This window comes from Pyrgilauda ruficollis, unplaced genomic scaffold, assembly GCF_017590135.1.
Source record: "Pyrgilauda ruficollis isolate IOZ18807 unplaced genomic scaffold, ASM1759013v1 scaffold144, whole genome shotgun sequence".
Classification (NCBI taxonomy): Eukaryota; Metazoa; Chordata; class Aves; order Passeriformes; family Passeridae; genus Pyrgilauda; species Pyrgilauda ruficollis.
In genome coordinates this window covers 379,577-405,848 of record NW_024512988.1, presented here as the reverse complement: position 1 = coordinate 405,848, position 26,272 = coordinate 379,577, and the positions used below count along the sequence as shown (strand labels likewise).

General features: G+C 46.7%; 1 protein-coding gene across 3 annotated transcripts; it reads right to left on the bottom strand.

Moving 5' to 3' along the window:
* Window positions 1-24: 24 nt before the first annotated feature.
* TSPAN2 (tetraspanin 2) lies at window positions 25-23,654 on the bottom strand. Of its 3 annotated transcripts, XR_005954598.1 has the most exons (9): window positions 23,485-23,653; window positions 21,472-21,574; window positions 8,722-8,819; window positions 8,208-8,282; window positions 7,599-7,700; window positions 6,315-6,389; window positions 5,503-5,586; window positions 5,283-5,383; window positions 25-3,973 (listed from the first exon to the last, which is right to left on the bottom strand). XR_005954598.1 is itself a non-coding variant. In XM_041460528.1 (8 exons), exons 1-8 carry the CDS (start codon window positions 23,551-23,553, stop codon window positions 687-689), a joined length of 759 nt encoding a protein of 252 aa, XP_041316462.1. In that variant the 5' UTR covers window positions 23,554-23,654; the 3' UTR covers window positions 25-686. The 3 variants fall into 3 exon arrangements, 2 of the variants coding, with proteins under 2 accessions (XP_041316462.1, XP_041316463.1); XM_041460528.1 differs by lacking the exon at window positions 5,283-5,383 and having other exon boundaries at window positions 25-839; window positions 23,485-23,654; XM_041460529.1 differs by lacking the exon at window positions 5,283-5,383 and having other exon boundaries at window positions 23,485-23,651.
* Between the last annotated feature and the right edge of the window lie 2,618 nt (window positions 23,655-26,272).

Sequence of the window (26,272 nt, the reverse complement as noted above, 5' to 3'; positions counted from 1 at the left end):
CGAGTTCTCTCCGAGAGTCGTTTGTTCCAGGTTATTTTTATTAGGAAGTTGTTTCAAATTCAAGACACAAAGCTGATAAAACGCCACTTCGGAACACATCATAGGGAAGTGAAAGCTAATTTCAGCCACAGAGTTAAGTTTGTTTTCTTTCAAAGCAAGAGGTAATTCTGCCACAGACTTGGCAGCATGAACTGAAATGCCAGTTCTGTCCAAAATCAAAATTTATGCTGTGCCATACACATTATCCAGGAAGTGGTTAGTGTTTTGGAGAACCTTGTGGCTGGAGCACCAATAGAGAGGAAAAAGATTGAAAAGCTTTATTTATGTACATTTTCTATGGACAGCATCCAATGCTGTTAATCCATAGCCTGCAAAGGCTGTGCAATACAGCATTTGAGGGCTTAAGACAACTCAATTTCTGTTTCAAGACACATGAAACGGTGTTTTGTTATAAAACTATCAGTATCAAGACAAGTGAAATACTACTCTTCGTTGTAGGGATGTCACAGGGCTGAGCTTCATCAGCTGCTGTGTGATTTCTGAGAGGTACCAAAACTGGCTGAGGTTTCCCTGTGACAAAGGAAGCTCCCACTGAGATCAGTAACTTAGAAAAATTAGACAAGGGAAATGTGAATAAGGGTGTTTAGAGACACAGTAAGGGCATCAACAACTTACATCTTTATGCTTTAGAACAAACTGACAGGAGAACAAGAAAACGTGTGTGATGTGCTTTGAAAATTATACCACCTGGAGGGATCTGATCTTTTGTCACTTTCCTCTGACACAGGTGCAAGGGACAGGATAAATGGGTATTTTTGCTGTCTTATGTGGCAGTAACTCTGAAAAAATACCTTCAGTTACTAAGATGCAGAGAAAACTGCAATTATATCAAGCACCTCACAACAGCAGGAAACTACAAAAGACCTTTATCCCTGGATTCTGTTAAAGGCACTAGTATATGAATAACATGTTGATTTCCAGCTTAATTTATAGCAATAACTTAGAGAACTAAAGCAGTAACAGGTACTGTCCTGTTTCTGGTATGCAGTGCAAGTATCCCCTAGACCTAAGTAACTGCAACCCTAAAGCTTATGCAGGAATGCTCAGAAAAGTAATGCTGTCTTTAGAGGAAGAAAAAAACAAATCACAAATCCAAAACCCAAAACTTTCAGCAGAAAGTTTGGTGGCTCAAGTCTGAATTTATAGAAGGTTTTTTCCTACCACTTTTCCCCGTTTTCCTGAGGCACTGGGGTGGTTTTGTACTTCTGGGGGAGTGGAGGGCTGGGGAAGCAACAGCAGGTTCTGCAAGCTGCCTTGGCATTCAGTGCATCTCCAAGCAGGAGTGGGCATCTTCCAACTTACTCAAGAAATAATAAATAAAAAGATAAACTCTGGTCCTGTCATTACATTCTGGTGCTATGAATGTGAGGAATGTGTAGATGTGTTTAAAATGAACAGAACACTGTCATTATGAGGGGGAATGTAACACAAGGAAATTGCTTTATTTGCAGGCAGTTTCTATCCCTGTAGGACAAGAGTCTTGGAACCTGAACCACTGGCTCTGGTGCTATTTTTACTGATTTTCCTGGAAGCTGGCTTGTCCTGAGTGGCAAAAATGACACTCTACAAGAGTTTCTTCTTTCTGCCAGTACTACCTTGGGACAGCACACCCCAGCTGGGCACTACCCCACCATCTCTCCAGACACAAGCATTGTAGGGACAGTCTCAGGTACACCTGGGAGCCAGGAAATTGCTTTGCTGGCTGCTGTGTTAAACTGATTTCTAAGGTTCAGCTTGAGACCCTCATGGATTTGCTGCCCCTGCTGTTCTCCCAGCTGAGCCTGTGTTAGGAGCAAGCAGCAGATCAGGGCCCTGTTTCCTGTGCTGGTTCTTGCAGAATGAGGTCCCAGGCCCTGTTTTTAATTAACATCCATTGCTAATGGATGCTGTGACAGAGTGACACAAGCCTCACTCTTTTCTGGTGTGTGATTTCACGTGTCCCTGCCAGCCTAAAGCTCAGCCTAGACATGGCTCAGTCAGTGCCAGCCGTGCCCAGCTCTTAGTGCAGTGCCACAGCTCGTGGTTGGATGACTGGAAAAGAGAAATCCATGGAAGAGACAGCAAGATGTGTCAACTAAACCAGAGACTTGGAGCAGCAGCACTACCCCAAGTCCTGAAGTGACAGAAAACTGATGGGAGTTTGAGTTTCTTTGTGGAATACGAGATAAAAAATAAATAATAGCTAGAGGGTGGTGTATCCCACACATAACATATTTCCTGAGATCCCATGTTGATCCCCTGTGTTTCAGTGGAACAAGGAGCCCATGACTTGTAAATTCCAAGGCCTCTTAGACAATGGTCTATTGGAATGTGTAGTTTAACTGAACTTCTCCCCAGCATGTCTGGAACAACTGCATCAGGAATCTGAACTGGTGATCACCAGGTCTGCTGCTATGGGGGTATAGTTAGCAAAAAGTTGTTCTCTGAAATGGTGAATTATCTTGAGTAAGCCAAATATTAAGAGATCCTGAGCCTTTGATGTAACATTTTTCTGGGGACAACTTTCTCCCTTCTAGGCTGGTTCAAAAGGAACATTCTCTTATGAATAAATATGACAAATAGAAAAATTAAAATATAGAAAAAAATTATGTAAACGCAAACCCTGAGGTATTTCAAGCACACAGTGTAATTTTTATACCTGACAAGCAATCTAAAGGTGCCAGTAAGAAAACTTACTTCATGGCTCTGTAAAAATGTCCCATCTTTCTTTCCTGCCTTCTGGCCCCAGGAAGGGGCGAGAGGTTGAGGTAAGAGCCCCGTGGAAGCTGTGATAGTCACAGAAGCAGAAACTGAGGATATTAAAGTGCTGTGTGTCTTTTTCTGACCGCTTTTGCTCTTTGTTTGGCTTCCACAGGCCAGTTAGATTCTCTACAGATCTGACAAAGGGGCTGCTTTTCTGGACCTAGCTCCACTCCTGCACCAGTTTGTAGCCACAGTGAGGCTTTTGGGATAAAGAGGCTGCTGAACGTGGATTCTAGTGGCCCCTTGAACTCACAGCTGGGTTTTTAGGTGTATCTCAGCCTAGCTTGGGAAGCTTAAGCACACTTTGCACTGCAGTTGGTCCCAAATGACTGCCTGGTCTTGCCAGCTTCCCACCTCTTTCCCCCTCTTCCTTTAACCTGGATCTCCTTGGACGTGTTTTCTCCCCCAGAGCTTTCTGCATTTGCATGAAGGGTCCAGTCTTACAAAAAACAAATACCCAGTCTCTGCATGACAGTGAAGTCAGTGGGTCTACTCTTCAAGTTTGCTGGAGCAGGCCCTAAGGCATTAATTGTTTTTTTAAATAAAGTACAATTTTATTAGTTCTGCTCTGTTTGGGCTTTGGAAAATAAAGTCACAAAATGGATCACAGGTCTTACTTTTGGCATTTGTCCCTCTGCTAATTCTTGGGAAACAGGGGCTCGGTGTGAGAGGGTTCTGAGCACTGTGTCCCTGGGGGATGTGCAGACACAACGTGTTCCATCTGCAGACATTTACCTGGACAGGTACTGCACCTCCAGGGACCTGCTCACATCCAGAGGTGTTTGTAAGGAGACACAAGCATATGCTTTCACAAAGTCTATACATGTGTAAACTCTTAATTGCACATATATAAACATTAAAAATCAAATTAGTCTTAGATGCACCTTTGCTCTTTTTTCATTAAAAAGGACATTTTAAACTCCTTTTTTTGTCCACTTCAGTTTTACTGTAACTAATACAATTTACCTCATCACCTAACAGGATATTTTCCTCTCAGTATGTTAAAACACTGATTAAAATGCATTACAGTTATTAAATTGGGTAGAAGAGCACTTCTTGTAAGCTTAGTCTGGAACTCCTGGGGCATAGTTGTGCAGTGACAGTTTTAGATCATTTCTCTCATGTTACGGATCGTACAGCACAGAACCATGCTGAATATCATGCCAAAGATCTAGAAGAGAAGGGATGTGATTTAGGGATCCACTTACAAAACAGTTATAAAACAATTTGCATATCAGACAATCTGAAGGTCCCTATGGCAGAGTAGTGACTGCTTCCATCTACAAACCCCAAAACATCAGACAATAAACATGGAGGAGGTTTCACTGATTTTATCAGCTCACACTGGTTTCACTCTTCTTTGTCCTAAATGTCCATCCAAGCACAACTACCCCAAATATTAATGTTACTAACATCAACTTAAGTGACATAATAACTGTGACTATTGGTGGTATCCTGGTATTGCACTGGAGTGTTCTGAGTTCCAGAATGTTCTGCATGGAATATGACACACATTAGAGTCAGAGCAGAGGGTGACTGCAGAGCCCCCGGAGCTGCTGCTGAGCTCTGAATAGTTCCTGTGCTCAAGAGCAAGACTGTACATGAAATCTAAACCCCCACTCGTGTCAGGGAACTTGGTCACCAGAGGGAATGACAAAAGCAGAGAACAGTGGGTGTTCCAGAGGCTCTGCTTTCTTGCCACAGGTCAGTTCTGCAAAGCAGCTGCCTCCTGAGGCTGCACTGCTAAGGCTGGGAGATGGGCAGTTTAAGCACTGGGTTGATGTTCCCTCCCCACACATGTCCCTAAGGCTGGGCACAGCTGAGCTCTCACAGCCCAGCAAGTGGCAGAAACAAGGGCAGGAAAAGGTGCAGGTGCATTTCTGCTGCTGAAGAGGTTGTGGTCACTTCAGGACCTTTGCTGTGTCTGAGGTGGGGATCCAAGGGACCCAATCCCAGTTCTGGTGTGTCCTTGATGTTATTGATCTCTGTCCCACCCCCACTGTGTTTTTGAGTTCCTTCATGTTTCATACAAACCCCAGGGTTGTTTAATTTGCACATCATGGTTTCTGTTACCTGCAGAAACCCTCCAGCTGCTTTTCAGTGTCCACATAAATCTGTGAAGGTCCTGCTCTTCCCAGCAGCTAAAGGAGTGTTTCTTTACTAATACTGTGGCTCCTCATGCTGCTGGTGTCCGAGTCTGAATGAATTCATGGCCCAGACGTGCTGGGAAAAGCTTTGTGCTAAAGCCTGGTGAGCCCCAGCCTGCCGGTCCTGCTGTGTCCTTGGGACAGGGTGACATCTATTGGCCACAGCTCTAGTGGGTATTCTCTATTCCTCATGAAAACTCAGGAATGTATCCTAAAGGATTGAAAGCATCAGGGTGCAGTTGTTTTGGAATACAGTAAATGCTGCTACAGCCTTTTGCTTTTCAGTTTGGTTCACGTGACCTCTGCTCTCCTACTCTTACAACAAAAGATTACCATTATTTTGGATCCTGTATAAGGACACAAAATGAACTTGAAAAGCACAGTCACACAGCTCTGCTTGCACTGATGGGGGCAATTCCCAGGGAGAAGACACACTGGAAGCAAGAAGAATTGAGGAATCTCAACAGTTGCTGCAAAAGACCTTCCACAAAGCTTTGAGTAAGGGACAGGGTACTGGGCTCAAGGAGAGATTGGAGAACATGGATTTACTCACTGTGATGCTAGCAATTGCAATTCCCACAATTCCAACTAAGCGCAGCTGAGTATCAATTACATTCTGAATTTCAGCCAGGCAGTTCTGTTAAAAACAAAATTAAAATATTTTTTTATGCCTGGAAATCTATATTTCAATCAATTCTATCAGCTGTTCTCACTGAGCAAGAGATAAACACAAAAATATTAGTGCAGTCACCATCCTAATTCCTGCATCTAAACCTTGGGTTTTGCTGGATAATTTTCCCAGCATCTTCCCTTTCCTGGTGAGGCATCTGTACCTCTTGCCTGGAGAGGCTGACACATGCAAGTAATTTTCTTACACTCAGTTTTCTCCCTAAATTTAAACTCCTTTATATAACAGGCCATGCTAAATCAAGAGGTTTGGTGCTTCATTTTGACACTGAACTCACAAGCAGATTCCAGAAAAGATAGAAAGTACAGAAATATATTTCTTAACACCAATGAAGTTTCCAGTCAGAAGGCTCCATGCATGACTAAGGTGGACACTTGCCAAAATCCAGCCTTCATGGGGAATTTGGGGTCCTGTTCCCTCCTTCTCCCTTTTCCTTTCAGATGGTGCAATATTGTCTCAGCAACCATGGGATGCCACAAACAGGTGTCATGACTGAGGGCATTATGACCTCCAGCTTAATTCTGCCTCCACTCTGCTCCATTCCATAAGGAATTTCATGCTGGAATTTGCAAGGCAAAAAGAACTTCTTCCTTTCTTTTACTTACAGAATGTCTCAAATTTTACTAAAGAACTGACACGAAGAAGTGATCAGAAGAAGCAGGACAGAGGACACTTGCCTTTGGCAGCTGGATGTTCTCTGGACAGGGTAATCCTGTTTGTTGCTCCACATTACCTTTACCACAGCACTGGAGCTGAATGACAGAGAGAGATGGAGGATCAAAGAGGGGAAACCACAGACTGTTTCATAATGACAGTCAGTTATTATTTTGTCCTGATTTAGGGACATACTTTCATACTGAAAGTGAGACAATAAATAACTAAAAAAAAAAAGAATTTGTACAGATCAAATAATAACCATATTCTCTATATTTAAACTGCTACTTCTGGTAGAGTTCCAACTGTGTGGGACAAAATTTTCAAAAATTACTTTCAATTGTCTGAGGCCACAGCAAACAGCCACATTTGTATTAACAACAATGACCAGAAGGGATTTTTATTACCGTATTTCATAACAAAGCAAACAAGTGGATTTGGGAAAAGCAGATCCTTGGCTTACAAGAAAACAGGAGTTGTTAAAGGGAGAATGCAGGAAGTTCAAATATCACATACAGAATTATGGGCAATGCACAAAAAGTACAGCAGAGAATGCTGGAATTTTATTTCTGACACAACATCGTGCTGGGTTTGGAGACAGTAATAAATCAGAGTTTCAGAGGGTTTGTTTTTCCTGTTTGCCTATCTCCCACAAAATGCTTGGAATTCCTCTTTGGGTCAGAAATAAGAGCTATGGGAGAAGGACAAAAGGGTCTGAGGTTGTGAAATGTTTGTTCTAAAGAACGTGGGAATTGCTGTAAGGAGCAACAAAGCTTGGGCTTGCTCTCCATGGGAGGCAGTGCAGATCCAAGATGGACACAAACAGGATTAAAGAAGTCACAGGTTGTAACTCTCATTCAGACATTCACTTTTTGGGTGGCCTGAACTGTGTCACATATGTGCTTTTGGTCTTTCAGTGACTTGGTTCAGCCACACTGTAGGTCCTGGGACACAGGTCATGTTTTCTCTGACAGATGCAGAGGGATGCAGATATTTCCCCCTCTCTGCACTAGCAAGTATTTATCTGTGGATTTCAATATCCAGAAGAGCCATAACAGTAATTTCTTCTGCACACAAAGACCAGAAGCATCAGAAATTTCAAAGCCTGGCTAATTGCACTTTCAAATGTCGAGATCCAACAACGAGAATTCTGACCAAGCCCACAGGAAACCCTCAGGGTGTGAGCCTCTGATGGGATTTTAAGTACATTCAGTTCTATTTTGCCATACCTCAGAGGAATTCTGGATTCAATGGGCAGTGTGACAGTGGAGCAGTGGAGGGAGGTGTTAAGGTGGAGGAGTACTCACAGCCACGTGGTAGCGATAGATGGTACTGTTCATCTTCCCCACTGGGTTTTTCATGTAGTCCTCATAAGCATCTTCGTAGATTTTCTGGGCTTCCTGTATTGCCTGCAGAAATCACACTAAGTGAGTTGCAGATCAGTCTTACCCCTGATCCAAGACCTTCACCTTGTGTCCTCAACCTCCAGGGCAAAAAGTTGTGCCTGGTAAACGTGTATGGTGACTCAAAAGCCAGGAGATTTTGTGGCCTGGTGGCATTCAGAGGGTCAGAGTGTTCATAGGCTCTGTGCTTTGGTTAAACACTCTGAGTTGGGGAAGTTCAGTGCCTGAATTTGTTTGCGCTTCTCCCAGGCAATACCCTCTTTTTCTTACAGCTCTCCTTGATGTTCCTTCAAGGCTGAACCACACCTCCACTTTTTCTTGAAGAGAGGAGGCAAAAACTTCATCCTATTCCAAACTTGTGATAACACAAGCTGTCATTGGCTCCAGATAAGAATGTCAGAGAGTCTTGCAGGGAAAAGTTTCCTGGAAAGTTTTCCTATGGAAGAGCCAGGTCAGTGGGCACTGCAATCCACAACTACCCCATCATTACATCAGAAGCTGTTTGCTACTTACCACTTTCTTGCCTATGAAGGCAAATACTCCAGCAGTGACCTCACCTGCAAATATCACCAACAGGCAAGCAAAGAACTGCAGAGGAAGGAGAGAATCTCACATCAGAGTAGCTTGTTCATGGGGGCTGCCACCAGCCCCTCGTCCTCCCCAGGCCCCAAAGCCCACCCTGAAGCAAAACTCCTGAGGGGGCTCTGCACAGGGCTGCCAAGGCAGATTCCTTGTCACATTCAAACCAAGGGGAAATGGCAAAGATGTGGCTCAGAGGGAGCTTCAGGAAAATCAGAGAATAATTCCAGGGAATACATCACAAGGGACAAGCAAGGGCACCTCTGCATGTATGCCAGCTCTGCAATAGCACGGTGGCTGCTGAATCCAGAGAAACCGGATTAGCCAAGAAAAGGACATAAGACCTTTCAGGTCAGGACTGTAAAGATCTTCACATTAATGACACCAAGCCCTGAATGCTTTGGATGGTTTCCCTGCACAGCCCAGGCCCTGGAAACCTTTTACTCACTGTTCCAATTAAGCACTGGGACTCCCGTGCTGCTCCACAGCACCCGAAAAATCCAACTGCTGACATGATGGCCCCTGCTCCCACCAGTACATAGAGTCCTGTGGAAATCAGAGCCAGGCAACAATTTCAGAAGGTTTCTCTCCCCAAAGCCTGCTACCTGTTTCATCAGCCCCACCCATTTGCAGGCATAAAGAGGTCTCTGGCTCTCACAAAACTGGTTACACAGAAAAGGTTCTCTGACCACAGGAGAGCAATACTTTCTTCAGAATTCTTGGAGAATTAAATAAGATAATTTGAGATTAGCTGAGTTGGTTAGAGCATGGTGCTAAAAACACCAGCTTTGCAGGTTTGATTCCTGGATGGGCCATTCACTTAGGAGTTGGACCTGATGATCCTTGTTGGTCCATCCCTTCCAAATGTGATAAGAATCTGTGACTTCCACCTTCCTAGTTTGCTGTCCCAGGTTCAGCTCAGTGCAGAAAGAACAAGCCCCATACCACCCGGAACCCCCTTACACCTCTGCAATAAGCAATGTAAGGCAAAAAAAGCCCAGCTTTGCTAGAGAGCTTATTCCTGGGAAACCTGGGGCTGGAAATGTTCTGTATGCTCTGCAGGGGGGGGAACTGAAAGGAATATGGGAGATGGCAGCATAGCCCCATCCAGATCTAGGACCCCAGCTGTAAGCTGACACCTAGAAACACTTATTCAACAGGTGTTTTGATTTTTTTTTTTTTTTTTTTTTTTGTTTTTTTTTTTTTTTTGTATGGGCTTTATCTAGGACAAAAGGAAATCAGAGTACAGAGTTTTTCTTTCCTCACTTGTGAATGTACATTTTTTGATCTGTGCTTAGGCAACACTCGGGTTCCTGTGCGGGTCAGCTCCCACCAGACCACAACCACGGGGCTGTGCCTCGGCTCTGGTACCGTGCTGGTGCAATTCTAGCCCTGTGCAGGAAGCACAGAAATCTGCCGTGCTGAGCCACTGCTGGGGAAAAGAGCTTCATCTTCCTTCTCCTCGTGTCCTTCTGGTGAGGGACAGTGGAGCTGCAGGCAGAGCGCACTAGAGGGCACAGCGAGCCTTGCTCCCAGCCGGGACTACCCAAGCTCCCACTGAGAGCCTTTAGTGTGCTCAGTTACCAGTGTAAACATTATTATCACATCCGACACAGGGTTAGCAGAGCTGCTGGCATTTGCTGTTAGCAGGCCTTGTGTAACCCGGACTAGAAAATCCTACAGATGACAGTTTGCAATTGCTAGGAAAATGTAAAACCAGTCAATGTTTGAGTGCAGAGCTTCCATCCAGCTGCTCTGCCTCACTGGTGCAGCCTGCTCGGGGAAGGCCAACTCCTGCCTGCTGCCCATTCACTGCCACACTTCAGTCTCTGTGTCTATCCCAGTTACTGTGATCCTTGTCCTCCCCTCCCTCCCTCCTTCTGGCCCAGTTCCTGCTGAGAGATACATTCTGATAAATAGCAATAAAACAAGTAATATGGCTTTGCCTACTAATTGTAACATACACGGTGCTGGGGGGATGCTGTTTGCTGTCTGTGTTGGCAGTTCTTATTCCATGTTTTCTGGATTTTTTACACTCAGCCACCTGTGACTTGCTGGGACTGAGCATTCTTCAGCCTGGTACTTGTACACATATGCACAGCACTGGTTTTTACTGCTGTACAAAGATATTTATGGCTCAGGGGAGAAAGGTCAGCCAGCCCTGGTGTTAGATGAATTGGAAAAGACAAAAAACCCTCCCTCAGGTGCAGAACCTGGTGCTCACCAGCCAAACACCAACACTGCCATTTCCTGGGATCTCCATGGTAACAAACACAGTGTAATTACAAAGATGTTTCCTGGACGTATTCAGTGTGTCACTCCCTACTCCTGTCCCTGTACTTATCAGGCCACTTAGCAAAGATAAATTTGAGTAAGGAGACAGGAAAGGAGTCTTCCCATTTATTTTTGTTATTTGCAGCTAGGAAAGACAAAGCTCTTCGAGTCTGGGGTGAGACCACTTTCAGGAATTTGGATTTGCATTTGTCAGAGAAACAGCCTGAGCATTTCACTCGAATGACTCAGAGCTAAACCACTACCTCAGTGAGAACTTCCCTTTTAAGGCGTGTTACAGGAAGAACTCACACCACTCACTAAACAAAGCTGAGCCCCACAGCAAGCCAGCCAGGAGTTAAAATCCACCTTCTTCCATCTTCTGCTCAGGAGAGTTCATCCCACTTTGTCCTTTCTGAGCCTGGGACTACCACTTGCTGATACCCAGCTATTTCTAGATGGAAAATAATGTTGACACTTAAAATTTCCACAAAAATAATTATATTTTTACTTTTCTACTATATATACACACATGTAATCTTTCACACAGGAATGAAACTTGTGATTTTGGGGTTGTCCTGAGGCCAGGACTTGGCCTTGTGGATCCCTTCCAATTCTGAATATTCCATGAGACCTATGAAGAGTAGCTTGAAAAAAGTCAAAGGGGCCAAGTTACTCCTCAGCTTGCACTGAGAGTTTTCCCAGCACCCAGGGATGCTCAGTGGAAGATGACTTCCAGGAAGAATGTCTGTCAGAGATGGAAGTGTTGTAATTTATGGCTTAAACATCTTCAGGAAGGATTTTTGCCTATTGTAGCAAAACACGACCACCACGTCCTGACCGAGGCCCTGCTCACTACTCGAGATAAGACAGAGTGGCTCAGCTCAGCTCTGGGGGTGCACTCGCAGGGGTCCAGCTCAGCACCTTCGTGGTGGAGACTGCAGCCCAGGGCTGTCAGTGGCCAGGCTCACACAGAGCCTCGAACCAAAGGCTGGGAGGAAGAGAGGTTTGGGCGTGTGGTGAGAAAACCCCTGTGGTCAGAGGCAGTGAACCACCATCCCCTGCTGGGCACAGGAGCCCAGCTGTGTGCCCTGCACCCCGGGAAAAGCCGCATCCCTGGCGGACAGCGGAGTCACGGCCCGTCCCAGGCCCCCAGAGGGGTCCCAGACCCTGCACTGCACTTGATGTGACAGATCCAGAGCCTCGCAAGGGACAGTGGCAAACCCAGCCCCCCTCAGGAGGCACGGGGGCGTTCCCACCTGCCCCAAACCTTATTAATCCACTGGATTCTAGACTTTGCTTCGGCAGAGGACGCTCACCACCCAGAGGAGCAGATGGAGGGGAGCAATGAGACATCCTTGGGACCCTGGGGTGGGTGATGTGCTTCCACCTAACCCCTGCCACTCTCTCCCTGTCCATGCCTCCCCTGCTTTTTCTTTTTATATTTCTTTCTTTTCTCTTTCTTTCTCTTTGCCTCTTTTAAATAAAATATATCAATTTTTTGGCACCAACACCTAACATTGTTTGGTTTTAATAATGTTTTTTGGGTAGATTTTGAACATTTCTGTGTTCAATCAGTTTTATTCACAGATTTCATTTTCTTTGCTCTTCTGTGTTTAAACCGGTTTTTACCAATATCAAACCTGTAGATGCAGAAATATCCTGGATGGTGTAAGTATGTAAGAAGGATCTGGTATTTCTTTTCCTAGAGGGCTGTACACGGCAATGTAGGCATGTTCACCTCAAATTCTTGATAAGAACAGACCTAAATTTAAAGTGAGACTCTCCACAGAGAGAAAAAAAAAGCAAAGGGTGGCAACGTCTGGCACACAGCCCTTGGAATCCCAGCCTTACCTAAAGCATCAAGCACTGAGAGCTGTCAGGGCCAGCAGTGCAAATCCAGACTTTTGGTGATTAACATCACACCTTTCCTTGCAATAGTATCCAGTGTCAGGATAACTAAGGTTCACTAAAACCCATCCCTTCCTAAAAAGCAGGATGGAAAGCCTTAATCAGCTTCTATTCATCAGCACTTCCATTGTAAAGTACAAAGCCTTGGCATGGCCTCCAACTTGGCATCTACAGCACAGCAGGGAAACAAAAAAAAAGTCAGTTTATAGCCACAGAATGGAACAGGTTTGAGAGCTACAAACTGACACAAACAATTCACCACAAAGCTCAACATGGCGAAAAGAAGTGTGTGAGTCAGGTCAGGGTAGAGAGCTTGTTTAGGTGAGTGGAAAATGATGAGAAGACTCTCCAGCTGCAGCTTTTTGTGCAGCAGAAGGAAAAAAAGTACAAGGTGGAAAGGAAGCAAAGGTTTGTGGCCTTTGTGAATTTTTTCCTCTCACCTCTTGTTGCCTCTGTTCATTTCCTGCAATTCTGCTCTTTGGTCTGTGTGTGCTCATGGAGAGGAGAGAGGGTTGGCACCTAAACTGAGAGCAGGGGGTGCAGAGAGCAGGAACGCTGCTGTGGCATCGAGGAGGGCCAAGCTGGCCCCAGAGAGAGCTCTGCCACCTGTGATTGCCCACACTTGGAATATTTACTCCACCTGCATTTAGGACTCACAAACAGGTCACTCCCAGCCCCTGAATGCAAGGGGATGAAGAGGCACATTCCAGAGATAAAAATCCACGTGCAAATCTGACAGAAGATTGGTTGATTTAGGCAGACACAGCCAGGGCACTGATTACTGAGGGAGTTCTGGAGGAAAGAGGGGCTTCTTTATAACCACAAGAGGATGAAAAACAACGTGTCACAGGACTGGGGGTTTTTGAACAGAATCTATTCACTTAATTATTTTTGGGGGGGTAAGGAAATATTGAGGTTTTGGGGTGTGGTTTGTTTGTTCTGCTGTGCTAACACGCCCCCCCCCCCAAAAAAAAAAAAAAAAAAAAAAAAAAAAAGCTTTTTAATAGATGTGAAGAGGAATGAAGACTTCTCCTTTTAGCAGTAAGTCAAGTGAGAGGACACCTGATAACAAACTGATTTCCCTTCTGGCTGTAATGTAGTGAGTGAAAGAGGGGAACCCCCTTCTGCCATTGTTTTATTTTGCAAAGACAAATTAGGAAAGCCATAAAGCAGCAGCTTTTATGTGTATTTGATTTTTTTTTGATTCATCCCATGGGGAAACTCATTCTTTCCTGAAAGGAAATTGTCAAATGGGGGCATTCCCCATGAAAATTCCAACAGGAGGGATTCCCATTTTCTAGCAGACTCTGCTTTGCAATTACAAGGGGAATGAAAATGTTATCTGGCAGTCTCAGAGCATCCTGTGGCTCCCAGTAGTGAAGAATGGCAAATCCACAAGTCAGCAGATCTCTGGATCAGCCTCAGTGCTCGTGGCACACAGCTCTTCCCTCAGACACTGTCTCCTCTGGAGATAAGGACACATCCCTTCTTGGGCTGCACTTGGAGACAGGAGAGCTGCAAGTCTGAAAAAGCATCTTGAAATGATTAAGGGATTCAGTGTGTTGTTTCTGAGTGTACAAACCCTCTGTGATGAGCAAGGATACAGAATTCCATCTCTTTAGACCAGATAGAAGAGAAGGATGGAATTTTATAGCTACTGGCTGCAATGTATGTTTATGTATATCAAGAGTGGAGGAAGGATCAGCCTGGGTTGGAAGAGATGTAATTTCAGACTCTGGAAGATACCCCACTCCCACAGCTACTTTTGATTGTTTGTTTGTTTGTTTTTCCCTCTTACTGAAGGTTTGAAGCACAAATCCCTGCCAAAGAGCAGGAACAGACAAACACACCCTGTCTCTGTCTGGCTTTATTTCACATGGCTTTCTTGTTTACCTGGCTGCTATGGGCACTTTCCATTTGAAATAATTCTCCTTTTTTTTTTCCTCTCTTTTGGGCTGAGTAAATAACACTGAACAAATCCCCAACTGTTCCTACTCCACGGAGAGAACAAGCAGCTCTGTTCTGGGGGTGAGGGACCCAGCAGCAGCAACAGCAGAGCCCAGACAGGGCTTGAAGGGATTTTCCTCAGGCTGTGTGTTCCTTGAAGCCCCAGAGGCAGATGTCCTCCTCCACGGAAGGACTGAGGCTTTCCAGCCCTTAGGAGAGCACCAAGGAACTTCTAGCACAGACACACTCCTGGAAAATATGAGAAACACACGTAGGAGTTGGAAAAAAAAAAGTCCAGACAGGGACGGTTGTGTGTGTGGCACCAAACTCAGCTCCTGAAACAGGCTTGTTACTAGAAATTTCCATTGTATATTTATTTATAAAATACATTCACAGAACTGGAGAAAAGCTGCAGAGGCCTCTAAAGTGACATGAATTTCTGGAGAAGTGGAACATACCCTTAATTTGAGCATAATGGATATACCTGATTAAGTGTCTGGCGTGAATTCAGCAGAGATTTCGTGGTTAATCTTCCTGGAAGCACAAAAGCATTACAGGCACCAGCCAGTTTGGAGGCTACTGCTGATGCATAAATCCTGAATTTCAATTTAAAATCAGCCTCACTATAATGTAACATCCCAGTCCAGTTCCTCTCTTTCCCATAGAACACCAGCCCTTGTTACATACCTTGCTCACATGCATCCCAGAACCCTAAATAATTATGGCCCAGATTCACTCGAGGCAGTGTGTTCCCAAAGCTGTTCCCAAAGGCTCTGTCAGTGTCTGCCACCCCCACAGGCTGCTCTGAACTCAGTGTCACCAGCACACCTGTGCCAGCTGGAGCTGTCCTACCCTGGCTGAACTCACAGACCCCCATGGCAATGGATTCTACCATTTAATGATGTGAATAGTGTGGGAAAACTTCCTCACATGGGAGCTGGTCAGAGTGACAGAAGCACAAATGTCTTGGTACTTTTTCTAGTTTCACTGCACCCTTTTTGACTAGAACCACAGAGCATTCAGGAGTGCACTGCAAATGTACACAATGACATTAAGATTCTTCAGCTGGATTCCCATTTCCTTTCTTCATATTTCCTGACATTTAGATGCCTGTTTGGCTGCAGTAAGCAAAGCACTTTGTTGTCAAGAGCAACTGATAGTGAGTTTAAGATCATGTTGATGTGTGGTTGTAGCTAATTTCAAGTCTGTCAGTGTTTGTACTGCTTACATTATCTGTTACCACTTGCATCACTTTGTTGATACCGTATTTCTTCTGCCTTTGTAATACTCAGGCATTTGGTATTCTGAAATCCTCTCGTGATTCTCTGCAATCCTCTCTAGATTAGGACACTCTGGCTAATCCTGTGTGTGCATAAACCAGCTCAATCCAAACCCTCCTGAAGATGTTTTGGAACTGACAAGCCCCAAAAAGGAGGCTGAGGGCTTTTTGGTTGCTGGTTTGTTTTTATTTCCAGTGGACAAAACACTTTCCTCTTAACGGCTTCAAAGTGGATGGTCCAAATGTATTTACAGCTCTGTCAGAGCGAAACACAGCACAGGACGTTTCCCTTACAGGAGTTATGATGGGTTATACTGGTCTGCTTGTTATGTAGAAACTGCTTCAGAGCATGTAGAGGTCTCTTAAAGAGATTGTGTGAAAAAGGAGCCTCAGCAACCCTGGCGTGTGGGGTGCTGCTCCAATGAGAGGAATCATGGAATGGTTTGGGTTGGAAGGGTCCTTAAAGATGATGTAGTTCCAGCCCCCTGCCACGGGACACCTTTCACTGTCCCAGGCTGCTCCAAGCCCTGCCCAACCTGGCCTTGGACACTTCCAGGGATCCAGGGGCAGCCACAGCTGCTCTGGGCACCTGTGCCAGGGCCTCAGCACCCTCTGATTACACATTAATGTAACCAGCCACGTTCTGGGGGCATCCAGGGATGGGAAGCACCTTGACGCCCTTTTCCTTCCTGCGGGACCAGTGGCAGGTTTATCCCCGGTCGCCTCTTTGCAGAGAGCTCCCGGTGTTGCTGTGTGAGCTCTGGGCTGGGCCTGGGCAGCCTGACCAGAACAGGACTCCTGGAGCCTGGATGCTCCCCGAGGGGGCTCAGGGTATCCCGGGCACTCGGGGCTGGCAGGGCTCAGCAGTCACAGCTGTGCCAGCAGGGAGCAGGAACCAGGGTGGCTTCCAGCTGCCTCGAGGGAGGAGAAGGAAATGGGGTAACTGTGGGCTCGGCTGTGGGGTGGGACTGGCTGACTTTTACACAGCTACAGCAGGGAGAGGAGGGTGGGAGAAGCCACCCAAGAGGACAATTTAATGGGCAAAAAGTGCATTATCATGTTTAAGTGATTAAAGAAAAAAAGCCTCCTGAACCTCAGCATCTTGCAAATATGCAGCAATCACCCTGAGGCAGATGGAGAGATTGTCACATTAGGCTAAATTCACTCGTTTGGTCAGAATCGCCTTTATTCTTGCCTTTACTCTGTCAGGGGGAATGCTAACTCTTAGGAACTGCTGCAAGGTTTTGTGATGCACAACAGAGACCGAAGACTTTGGAACAACTTTCATTTTTAGTAAGGTTTTCTCAGGGGGTGGTAGGGGTGGTGTCATATTTTTAAAGTGAATTTCCAGGGCAGCAGCTTCCGTTTTCCACTCAGGGCCACTTATCAGCCTTTTCTAAACCACTCTTCCTGAGCGACAGAAAAAGAGAGCTGCACATAGATGATAGGAAGAAAGGAAATTTCATTGCTTAAGTCTTAAGTACAGACTAAAAGCCTATCCAATACATGATGGCAGGATCATTTAATGGTCTTGTGGTTGCTCTACACAGGGGCTGCGTTGCCAACAGCTCTCATTTTGAAGGCTGGTAGAGTCTGAGAGGTGGTGGATATAGCAGAGAAAATCCTGTTGACTCCAGAAGACATGAATAGAACTTGAATGAAGAGAGGCAGGAGCAGAGAACTGCAGTTCACATGGATGGAACTCCAGCCAGCTCCTGTTTGTATGGGCATCCACTGCTATGGAGAAAAGCTACTAATATCCTTCAGCTCCAGACATGACTTCATATCCTAAGGCACGCTCCATCCACGTACCTTTCAAAGCCAGCAGCATCACTCCTGCTCTCACTGACCCCAAGAAAAAGCCACTATCACCCTAGAACTTTTGTCCACAGCTATTTTGGCCCTAATGGATGCCTGGACCATAGACTGGATCATGAGACTGAAACAAAGAGAATAGAATTGCGCATAGGAGGGGTGCGAGCTCTGGCTGTGCAGGAGAAGCAACATTTCAGGGCTGAGAAAGAGCCACCCAGACTGATTTGTTTGCATTCATCAGGTTTTGTTACCATTCCTGAGGGGTTTTGTTGAGTACACACACTTCACTTTTATTGGTGCTGGCAGGGATGGGACCCTCTGCACTTCATTTCTGAGGAATACAGAGTTCGTCCTGTTTGTTGCCCTTTGTCCACCAAAAGCAGAGATGGAAGAATGGGGATCTGGAACTGATCCTTAAAAAGTCCCCACGTCAGTTTTTGCTTCACAAATGCTCTGCTTGCACTCTGCAGCACTCGGTCTGTACTGCTGTGCTTCAGTTATTCTTAAAATTAAGACCAGAAATACTACAAGGAATTAGAAAGGACCAATTAATTGTGAGACAGCAATGCTGACACCCTGGGTTCCCACAAGCATCTTACTTCCTTCTGACTCTTGCAGACCTTCCTGCCCAGTAAAAAATTTCCCAGTCTTGGTACAGGAGACTCCATAAGGATGAGCAATCCAAGGGAATTCCCTTAATTCCACAGATCTTTTCTCCATTTGATCAGTGCAGTGTCACAGACAAAAAGATAAAAAGCTATTTGCCAGCTATTGTCCTTTGATGAAATTATCCTTTTTTCTTTCATTTTTTCTCTCTCAAGTGCAGCTAAGAGAGGGATCTATGAACTCTACCAGAGCTGAACAGGATAGCCACAGTTTTGCTGCATCATTTGAAGCACAGGCACAAAAACTGTACTGTGAGATGGAGTAACATAAAAATATATCTCACTGTAGAGGGAACTCCAAAAGCTGGGGAGCTTCAGGGAGAGGATGTGCAATTTTAAGGGGCCTCCAGTGGAAGACGTCTGGTGAAATGTTTGGAGGCTGCGTGGGTCAAAGTGTTCCAATTCCAACCTTTTCTGTTGTAGGTTTTTCACTGCAAACTGCAGTGGGGAATATGGATCATCAAACACAAAACCACAAGCAACAGAAAGCTAGGAACACATATGTGCTTGCCCACAGCACTGCTGCCTGTAAGCTGTTCTCCAACCAACAAAAACATCTCAGTGGCTGGAAAAGATGAACAGGCCTGGTTGCCAAGTCATGGCCCGAACTATTCCAGGGGCAGAAAAGACAGCTGGGCTGCTGGTAAAGAACAGGGCTATTTAAGGAGACTCACTCTGGCCTAATGGAAAATGCAAGGATAGAATTATCAATTATTTTACACTAACCCAACATTTCAGATCCAGGAAAAAAACAATCACAAGGAAGCAGAAGAGAGAAGCTGGTTAGATTCGGCTGGCAGCTCAATCCAGGTATAGAAAGAGCAGAATGTGCTGCCCTTTAGAAGAAAGAAAATTAACTGTTTTTCAGAAGATGGTGATTCTGGAGTGTTTCAGCCTACAAAGCAAACTCCAAATGCACCTGCACTGTTGTTCCAAGTGCTGACACAAAGTTGATGTGATCCCAGGGCCTTGGGTTATCACAAAGAGCCACAAAAGCCATCAGTGGAACTGAGATAAAGAAATTATTTTTGGATGTATAGCTATATGCTGATATTTTAAGTTATATTGCTGATCTGCTTTCTCTTTCAGCCCTCAGGGCAGCTGCTCCTGCTGTGCTGCACAGTGTTCCATATTAAGAATTCCTATGCAAAACCCTGGCTGCCACCCAGAAAGCATGTTAGAGAGCAAACACACGGAGCCAAATAAACAACAGTCCCAGAGACGCTGAGAAAGGCCCAATACACAACTGCCAAGGGGGACTCCGAGCTGAAATCTCGAGAGGGAAAGCTCTTCAGCATGACCTTCAAATGCAGCTTTGTCTGCTGCAAACCCACTGTAACTGAACTTCTCCCTGTCCTTTTACCACAGCCTTGGTCCCAGACTGTTGACAGCCTCAGCACAGCCTCAGCTGTGCCATCAGATGCTCAGGAGTCACAGCATTTAGCAGGTTTTGTAATGAGGGAGGGAGGGCAGCAGCAAACTCTTTGGTCTTCTTTCACAAGAATGCTCTGTTCAGTCTCTATTACAAAAAAAGGGCAAAACTTTGCTTTAGAATTCAGTCCAAAGTGCAAGTTTAAAAGAATTCTGAAATCTCTGTGCCCTGTTCCTCAGCACTTCCTCTCACAGTTACATATTTCAACAGGCAGCTCTATAAATACGTGTGGCAGCCCAAAAGCTGAATGTCATGGTGTCTGATGAAACTTTTACAAGAACATTCCTCAGGACTTCCCAAAATTAACAACTTTGAACAACTTTTGTAATTTCTATTCAGGGCAGAAGCAGACTACATCTTTTGAGATTTAAATACACATGCACCAAAGAATATCTTGTTTACACCGTGTGTTCCAAGCTGCACTGGAGCTGTGGTGCTTAGTCACAGCACAGGATGTAGCACTTTCTGCCTTCCAGCAGCACTTGATTTTGAAGGCCAGAACATCCTTTTGTCTTGTTTGCTCTCCTGGGACAAACATAAGTGGATCAGGCTGGGAAGCATTCCAACCTACAGCACAGGGAATTCAGCAGGTACAAAGTGGAGCTGGAAATGAAGTTGGTGATCTAATATGCTGCTGTCACAGCAGCTCAGATGTAAGAGAAAAAGTAAATCATACTTCCTGGCTCTCTGTGTCAGTGGAGGTGCTGCAACGTGTTTTACAATTACCCTCAGGTCCCAAACAACATTTTCATCTGAATGGTTTTACTCTTTTATTCAGCCTCACAAAATCCCAGGGAAACACTGCTGGACATAACATTCTCACCATCCATTCCCACTGCTGCACAGCCAGTTCTGTGCCTCTAGCCTGGCTGCAGATGTTAAAGAAACCTGGGCCTGGGGCTGTGGTGGATCTGAGTCAAAGCCTCCACTGAGAGCATTGGGGTATTTAAGGTAACTGCACAATCTTGGAGCGACAGGTAACTGCTGGAGGCACCTCTGGTCAGCTCCCAGTCCTTCCACCCTGTCAGAGTGGCCTGATGGCCAGGGCAGGACTGGGTATTCACTCACACTTGGCATTTCTAGATGACAAAAATGTTTGCACCAATGGGATTTTATTGGGTCCATCTCTAGGGGTGATGTATTAAACAGAAAAAAATCCAACCTTTCTGGTGTAAAGGTATGTTGCAGTTGCCAGGGACAGAGAACTGCAGTTGCTGGCAGTCCCAGACAGCAGCTATTTAAGGGTGTCTATAACTATGAAGCACAGGTCCCACAAACCCACCTGGAAATCCCAGGGAGACAAAAGTTATCTTAAATGCTAAAATTAGATGTGACTAATACCAGTTTTGTAGGCACAAGAACTAGCTGATCCTGCCCGGGTTGGACAAACAGCTCCTGAGATGACTGAACACCAGGCAGTACCACTTTTCAGCTGTGGAAGGATTTGCTTTGGCACTTTGGTCCCACTGAGGCCTCCACAGGGAGAACTGCTGAGCAGAATTTTGCTGCTGTCCTGGTTCTGGGAACATTCTGAAAGCACACTTGTTTTGTTGCCTGGCAGCTGCACAGAAAACTCTGGAGGGATATATTGGTGAGCCCCACAAGTCTCCAACCTGTCTCACCTTCTATTCTGAGAGTATTAGCACAATTCACTTAGCATATCTGGGGACTGGATCAAATCCAGGAGAAGAGATTAGTTAGGTCTAAGGAAGTGGCTGTCAAGCAGAGAAAGGTCAAAAGCCATCACACACATGGCACACAGCACCAGAATGTCCAGTTTTGTGTAGATCAGCCCAGAAACTGTTGACCAAGGCGTGTCACCTGCCCCAGGATGCAACCCGGGCTGGAGGCTGCTGCCCTCCCAGCACTGTCACTTACCCATGAAGAAAAGTTCCGGGGACTTTTTGTCTGTAGCAAACTCTGCCATGGGCCCACCAAAGCGCAGCCACAGCCCGAAGGCAATGACAGCCAGTCCTGCCAGCTGCAACACAAACAGAGCAGTCAGGGCTGCAGTGACAAACAGCTGGAAAGAATCACAGCAGTGTCTTGGCACCTTGTGCTTTCTTGAAATCCCACAGCTCAGAATTGCACTGTCAGAAAATTCATGCAGCACTTGCCAGGGTCTGATAACAACAAATTCCTATTACAGTGCAATGTTCTTCTTTCTTTCACTCTTCAGTGTAGTGGTGCATCTGAACTTACTACAGACTCTCAAACCTTGTCAGTCATTTAATCATCAAAATTGGGCCTGAATTCTCATGAGAAATGGAGTGGGGCAGGGGACCCCCACCAAAACTAGGAGGTACAAGGGTTGTTACTGGGTAGATATCTTGGATCACAGAAATTACAAACCAGTGATAGATGCTGTCAAGTGCAAGGAAAAATTCCCTTTAATGTGAACAAACCCAGGTCACAAAGAAGTGTCACAGCATGTTGTTTAAGGGGAAAGATCTACAGTCAGAGGTCTCAGCTTCACCACATGCCAGACAGATCATCAACCTGCCAGGCAGTGCTGTGTGACCTGGCAGAGAACTCCAGCATCCCTCCTCAGGAGCTGAGCTGTGTGTCCTGCAGGCAGCTCCAGCATCCCTCAGGAATAGGCACAGTGTCCTGCTGCTGTCCAGGCCCAGAGCCTCAGCCTGTGGCACCTGCACAACCTGGACAAGGCTCACAAACACGTGCTGCTTCCCATGTGGGTGCCAGCCTGGCACAGTGCTCCCCTAACCTGTCCTGCATTCTCTGGCACTTGCTCCATTGGCACAGCTCCACAAGCCAAGAGAGCAGGCAGTTGTACAGCTGGAGACCTCGGGACCATGGCTTTCCTCACAGATGTGTCCTACCAGAGGGTGAGGGTCCCCTGCCACCCTGTCACAGCACGGGGACCTCCCTGCTGGCAGCCTTGGGTTGCCAGGGCCTCTCCAGGCTGTGGAGTGCCCCTGGCAGTTCGGGATGAATATCCCAGCCAGCTGAGGAGATGGTTCCTTCCATCTCAGCGAAAAGGCAGATAACAAAACACAGTACTTGTCACTTTTGAGAAACAAATAACACAAAGCTTTGTCCTTCTGCTGCCTTGCAGCTGCAGCTGGGCAGCATCACACTGCCCCTCCAGCTCGAGCACAGCAGCACTGTGTCCCCGGAGCACGCAGTGCTGTCACCACGAGGGAACAGCCTTTGGTTTAACTGTGCTTCAAGCATAAAGGAGACAAAAGCCCAAAACTGCTTGGTCCAGAGAGGCTGAACAGGATGACTTTGTGGCTTCTTTTAAAAAGACCCCAGTGAATCAGAGGGAAAGAAAAAGACATTTAAGAAGATGACATTGCTGATTGTCTTCTGGAAAGCTGAAGGGAGAACAGTGCATGAGGGAAAGTGAGAGAAGAGAAAGCGTGAATTCACAGCATGGAACTGTGAGACTATTGAAAAGGTGCAATTGAGGAGAATGGACACAGCATTCCCTAAATCTCTTGGGGTGATGCGAGGACTTTGTCTTAGGATGATCTTGTAGCAGCTGTTGGCTCCCTATTAGAAATGACATTAGTAAAAAGCACCGTGATGCTGTGAAATGTTCTGCTAACTGCACTGTACTGGTGGAACCTCTGCCAGCCTCCTCCTGCAGCCGCGTGGTTGCCGGCGAAATGATCGCCACTTTAAATGATCAGTTTAGACACATGCTGTCTCTGCTCAGCAATGTCATCTTACACCGAGCCGGTGCTTTCCCAGGCTGCGGGAGCGAGCAGAAGCCGGGAGCGCTGCCCGGGCGCTCCCGCAGCCTCAGCTCGGGCAGCCGATCCCGCAGCGCTGCCCGGAGGGAGCCGCGCCGTGCCACCCCCCGGCACCCCCGGCACCCGCAGCAGGTGCCCGGCCCCGCCCGGCCCCGCTCCGCCCGGCGCTCACCCAGAAGGTCAGGTTGAAGATGAAGAGCAGGATCTTGACGCAGCGCATCCCCCCATAGCCCACGCCCATGGCGGGCGCTCCGGCAGCAGCTCCCGCGGCGGCTCGGCCCGACTCCGGCGGGGCGGCCCCGGGGGCAGGTGCGGGGCCGGGCGGGGCCGGCGCTGCCCGGGCGGATCCGGGGCCGACCTGGGCCCGCCCCGGGGCGGACTTTGTGCCCGGCGCTGTGCCCGGGGGTTCCCGCGGCCGCGGCTGCCCGGGCGGGGCACGGGCGGCGCCGGGCACCCCGAGCGCTCGGTGAAATCCCTCTGGGCGTCCCGGGTGTCTCTGAAAGACGCTCACGTCTTGCAGATGCTGCCCACAAAATTACAGGCAGGATCAAGAATGTGATGTTGTTAAACTTGTCTTGGTTCATAGCCGTAGCTAAAGAGCCCCTCAAGTTCATTTCCAATCATTTATTTGTTCTCTAATTTGACCCAAAATGCTGACTCTGCTGACTCTGTCAAAATCTTAAAGCTTTCTCATCTTATGATTTTTTTCAGCTGCTCCTTCGAGGTCTCCAGGAACTCTTGAGTCCAAAGTTGCCTGTGGGGTTTTGACAGGGGAGCATGAGGTAAGGTTATGTCTCTGGAAAAGGGGTTTCTACCTTAAACATTTCCTCTCCTTATTTAACGAATTACCTACTTATTTCCTATTTATTTTAGTTTGTGCTCTAGTCATAACTGTAGAGTTCTACCTTTTCAGATTATTTTCAAGTTTTGAATAAATTTTCCCTGAGGTGTGTATGGAAACCATGCAAAAATGTGTGGGGAAAGATGTTTGGTGTTGTTATTTCAAATTACACTCCTCTAATGACGCAATAATACCAAAGGATGTTGGAGGTGGTTTCCTTTTTCACTCACTTTGCTCTGCATTTTCAGTTGCATTAAAGTCTGTCCCTATTTTGGAAAAATAATCCCAAACAGTTTATTTGAATTGCAATGACAGAGTTTAATTAAGAATATCTTATTCCATTTGCAATGAATTGCAATGCAATACACTTTATTGGTTTAGTTCTTTGGTTTTTTAAAAGAAACATTGAATCTACATTATAACTCAGAGTAAAACCCAGAATTTCCCTTTTATGATGCTCTTCTGGATGGTGTTGACCTTAACTCAGAGTAATTTTTTTTTTTTTGCTTCCATGATGCTCTTCTGGATGGTGTTGACCGACCAGGTCCAATGTATTCCTTCTAAAATAACAAAAGCATGAATGCATTTCAATAATCAAAATAACTTCAAGACAATGACATGCATCAAACAGTAGCAAAAGTCTTCATTATCCTCTGATACATTTGAAGCAGAGGAAAAATGAGGGAGCAGTTTTGCCTTGGATTGTGATGGCAACAAAAATAAATAGTTTTTTAAAAAGTCTTTTATTAGGTTTCTCTATTTCTCTAGTGATTTTCATGTTAATTTTCTCTCAAAGTGTAGGAATGGAGCATTCAGCCCTCATAAGTAGTAGGTCTCCTTCCCACATAAATCTTGCAATGAATTAATCCCAAGGTGCTGCTTTTCAGCACGTGGTTCTCAGCATCTCACGGAGGCACCTCACATCTTCCTCCAGCACTGCCCAGGGGAAAAAACACAGGTTTGGGTGCCCAGGGGGGTTCAGGCAGGGTTGGGTGCCCAGGGGCACAGGGTTGGCAAAAAGTCACTGGTGGGGCTCTGCTGGGCTTGGTTTTAGGGCCAGTACGCTGCAGTGTCTTCATAAATTACTCGGATCAGGACTCAAAGCGATACTGAGAAATTTTGCTGACAACACAAAACTGGGAAGAGCTGTTGACTCCCTCGGAGGCAGAAAGATCTTGATAAATGTGAGGGCTGGGCAATCACCAACCATGTGGAGTTTAACAAGGGCAAGTGCTGAATGCTGCGCCTGAAGAGCTGCAGGAGCTGGTAGCCCTGGATGTAAGGGCAGACTGGGGAATGAGGCTCTGGAAAGCAGTGCCATGGAGAGGCAGCGGGTGATGGCAAGCTGGATCTGAGTCCGTGTGCCCTGAACCAGGAGGGACATTCCTGTCCTGTGGGCACCCGGCACACATCCAGGCTGCGTGAGGGAGGGATTGCCCTGCTCTGCTCTGGGATGGAGCAGCCTCTCCTCCAATGCTGGGGTCACTTTTGGGTGTCACAAAATGAGAGGGATAGAAAGTTGTTGGAGCTGTCCAAAGGAGGGACACGAGGGTGGCGAAGGGTCTTGAGGGGCCACACGAGGAGCGGCTGAGGGCGCTTGGTTTGTTCAACATGAAGAGTCTGAGGCCAGAGCTCATCGGGGGCTGCAGCTCCTCCCGAGGGGCAGCGGAGGGACAGCTCCGACCTCTGTGAGTAGGGACAGGACTCGAGGAAGGGCTGGACCTTTCCCTGATCTCCACCCTGACCTGCCTTCATACCTGCCCTGGTGTGAGGGCAGGTCAGGGTGGAGATCAGGGAAAGGTTCTTCCCCCAGAGGGTGCTGGGCACTGCCCAGGCTCCCCAGGGAATGGGCACGGCCCCGAGGCTGCCAGAGCTCCAGGGGCGTTCGGACAGCGCTTCCAGGCATGCACAGGGTGGGATTTGGGGCTGTCTGTGCAGGGCAGGGGTTGATGATCCCTGCGGCTCCCAGGCCATTCCCCGGCTCCATGACGGCTCCGCGGGTCCCGCTCGGGCCCTCACGGCCGGGCCGTGCCGCGGGCGGCAGCGCCCCCTGGCGGCTCGGCCGTGCCGGCGCGTCCCTCATCCCCGCGCTCAGGGCTCATTAGCACAGCAGCTCTAA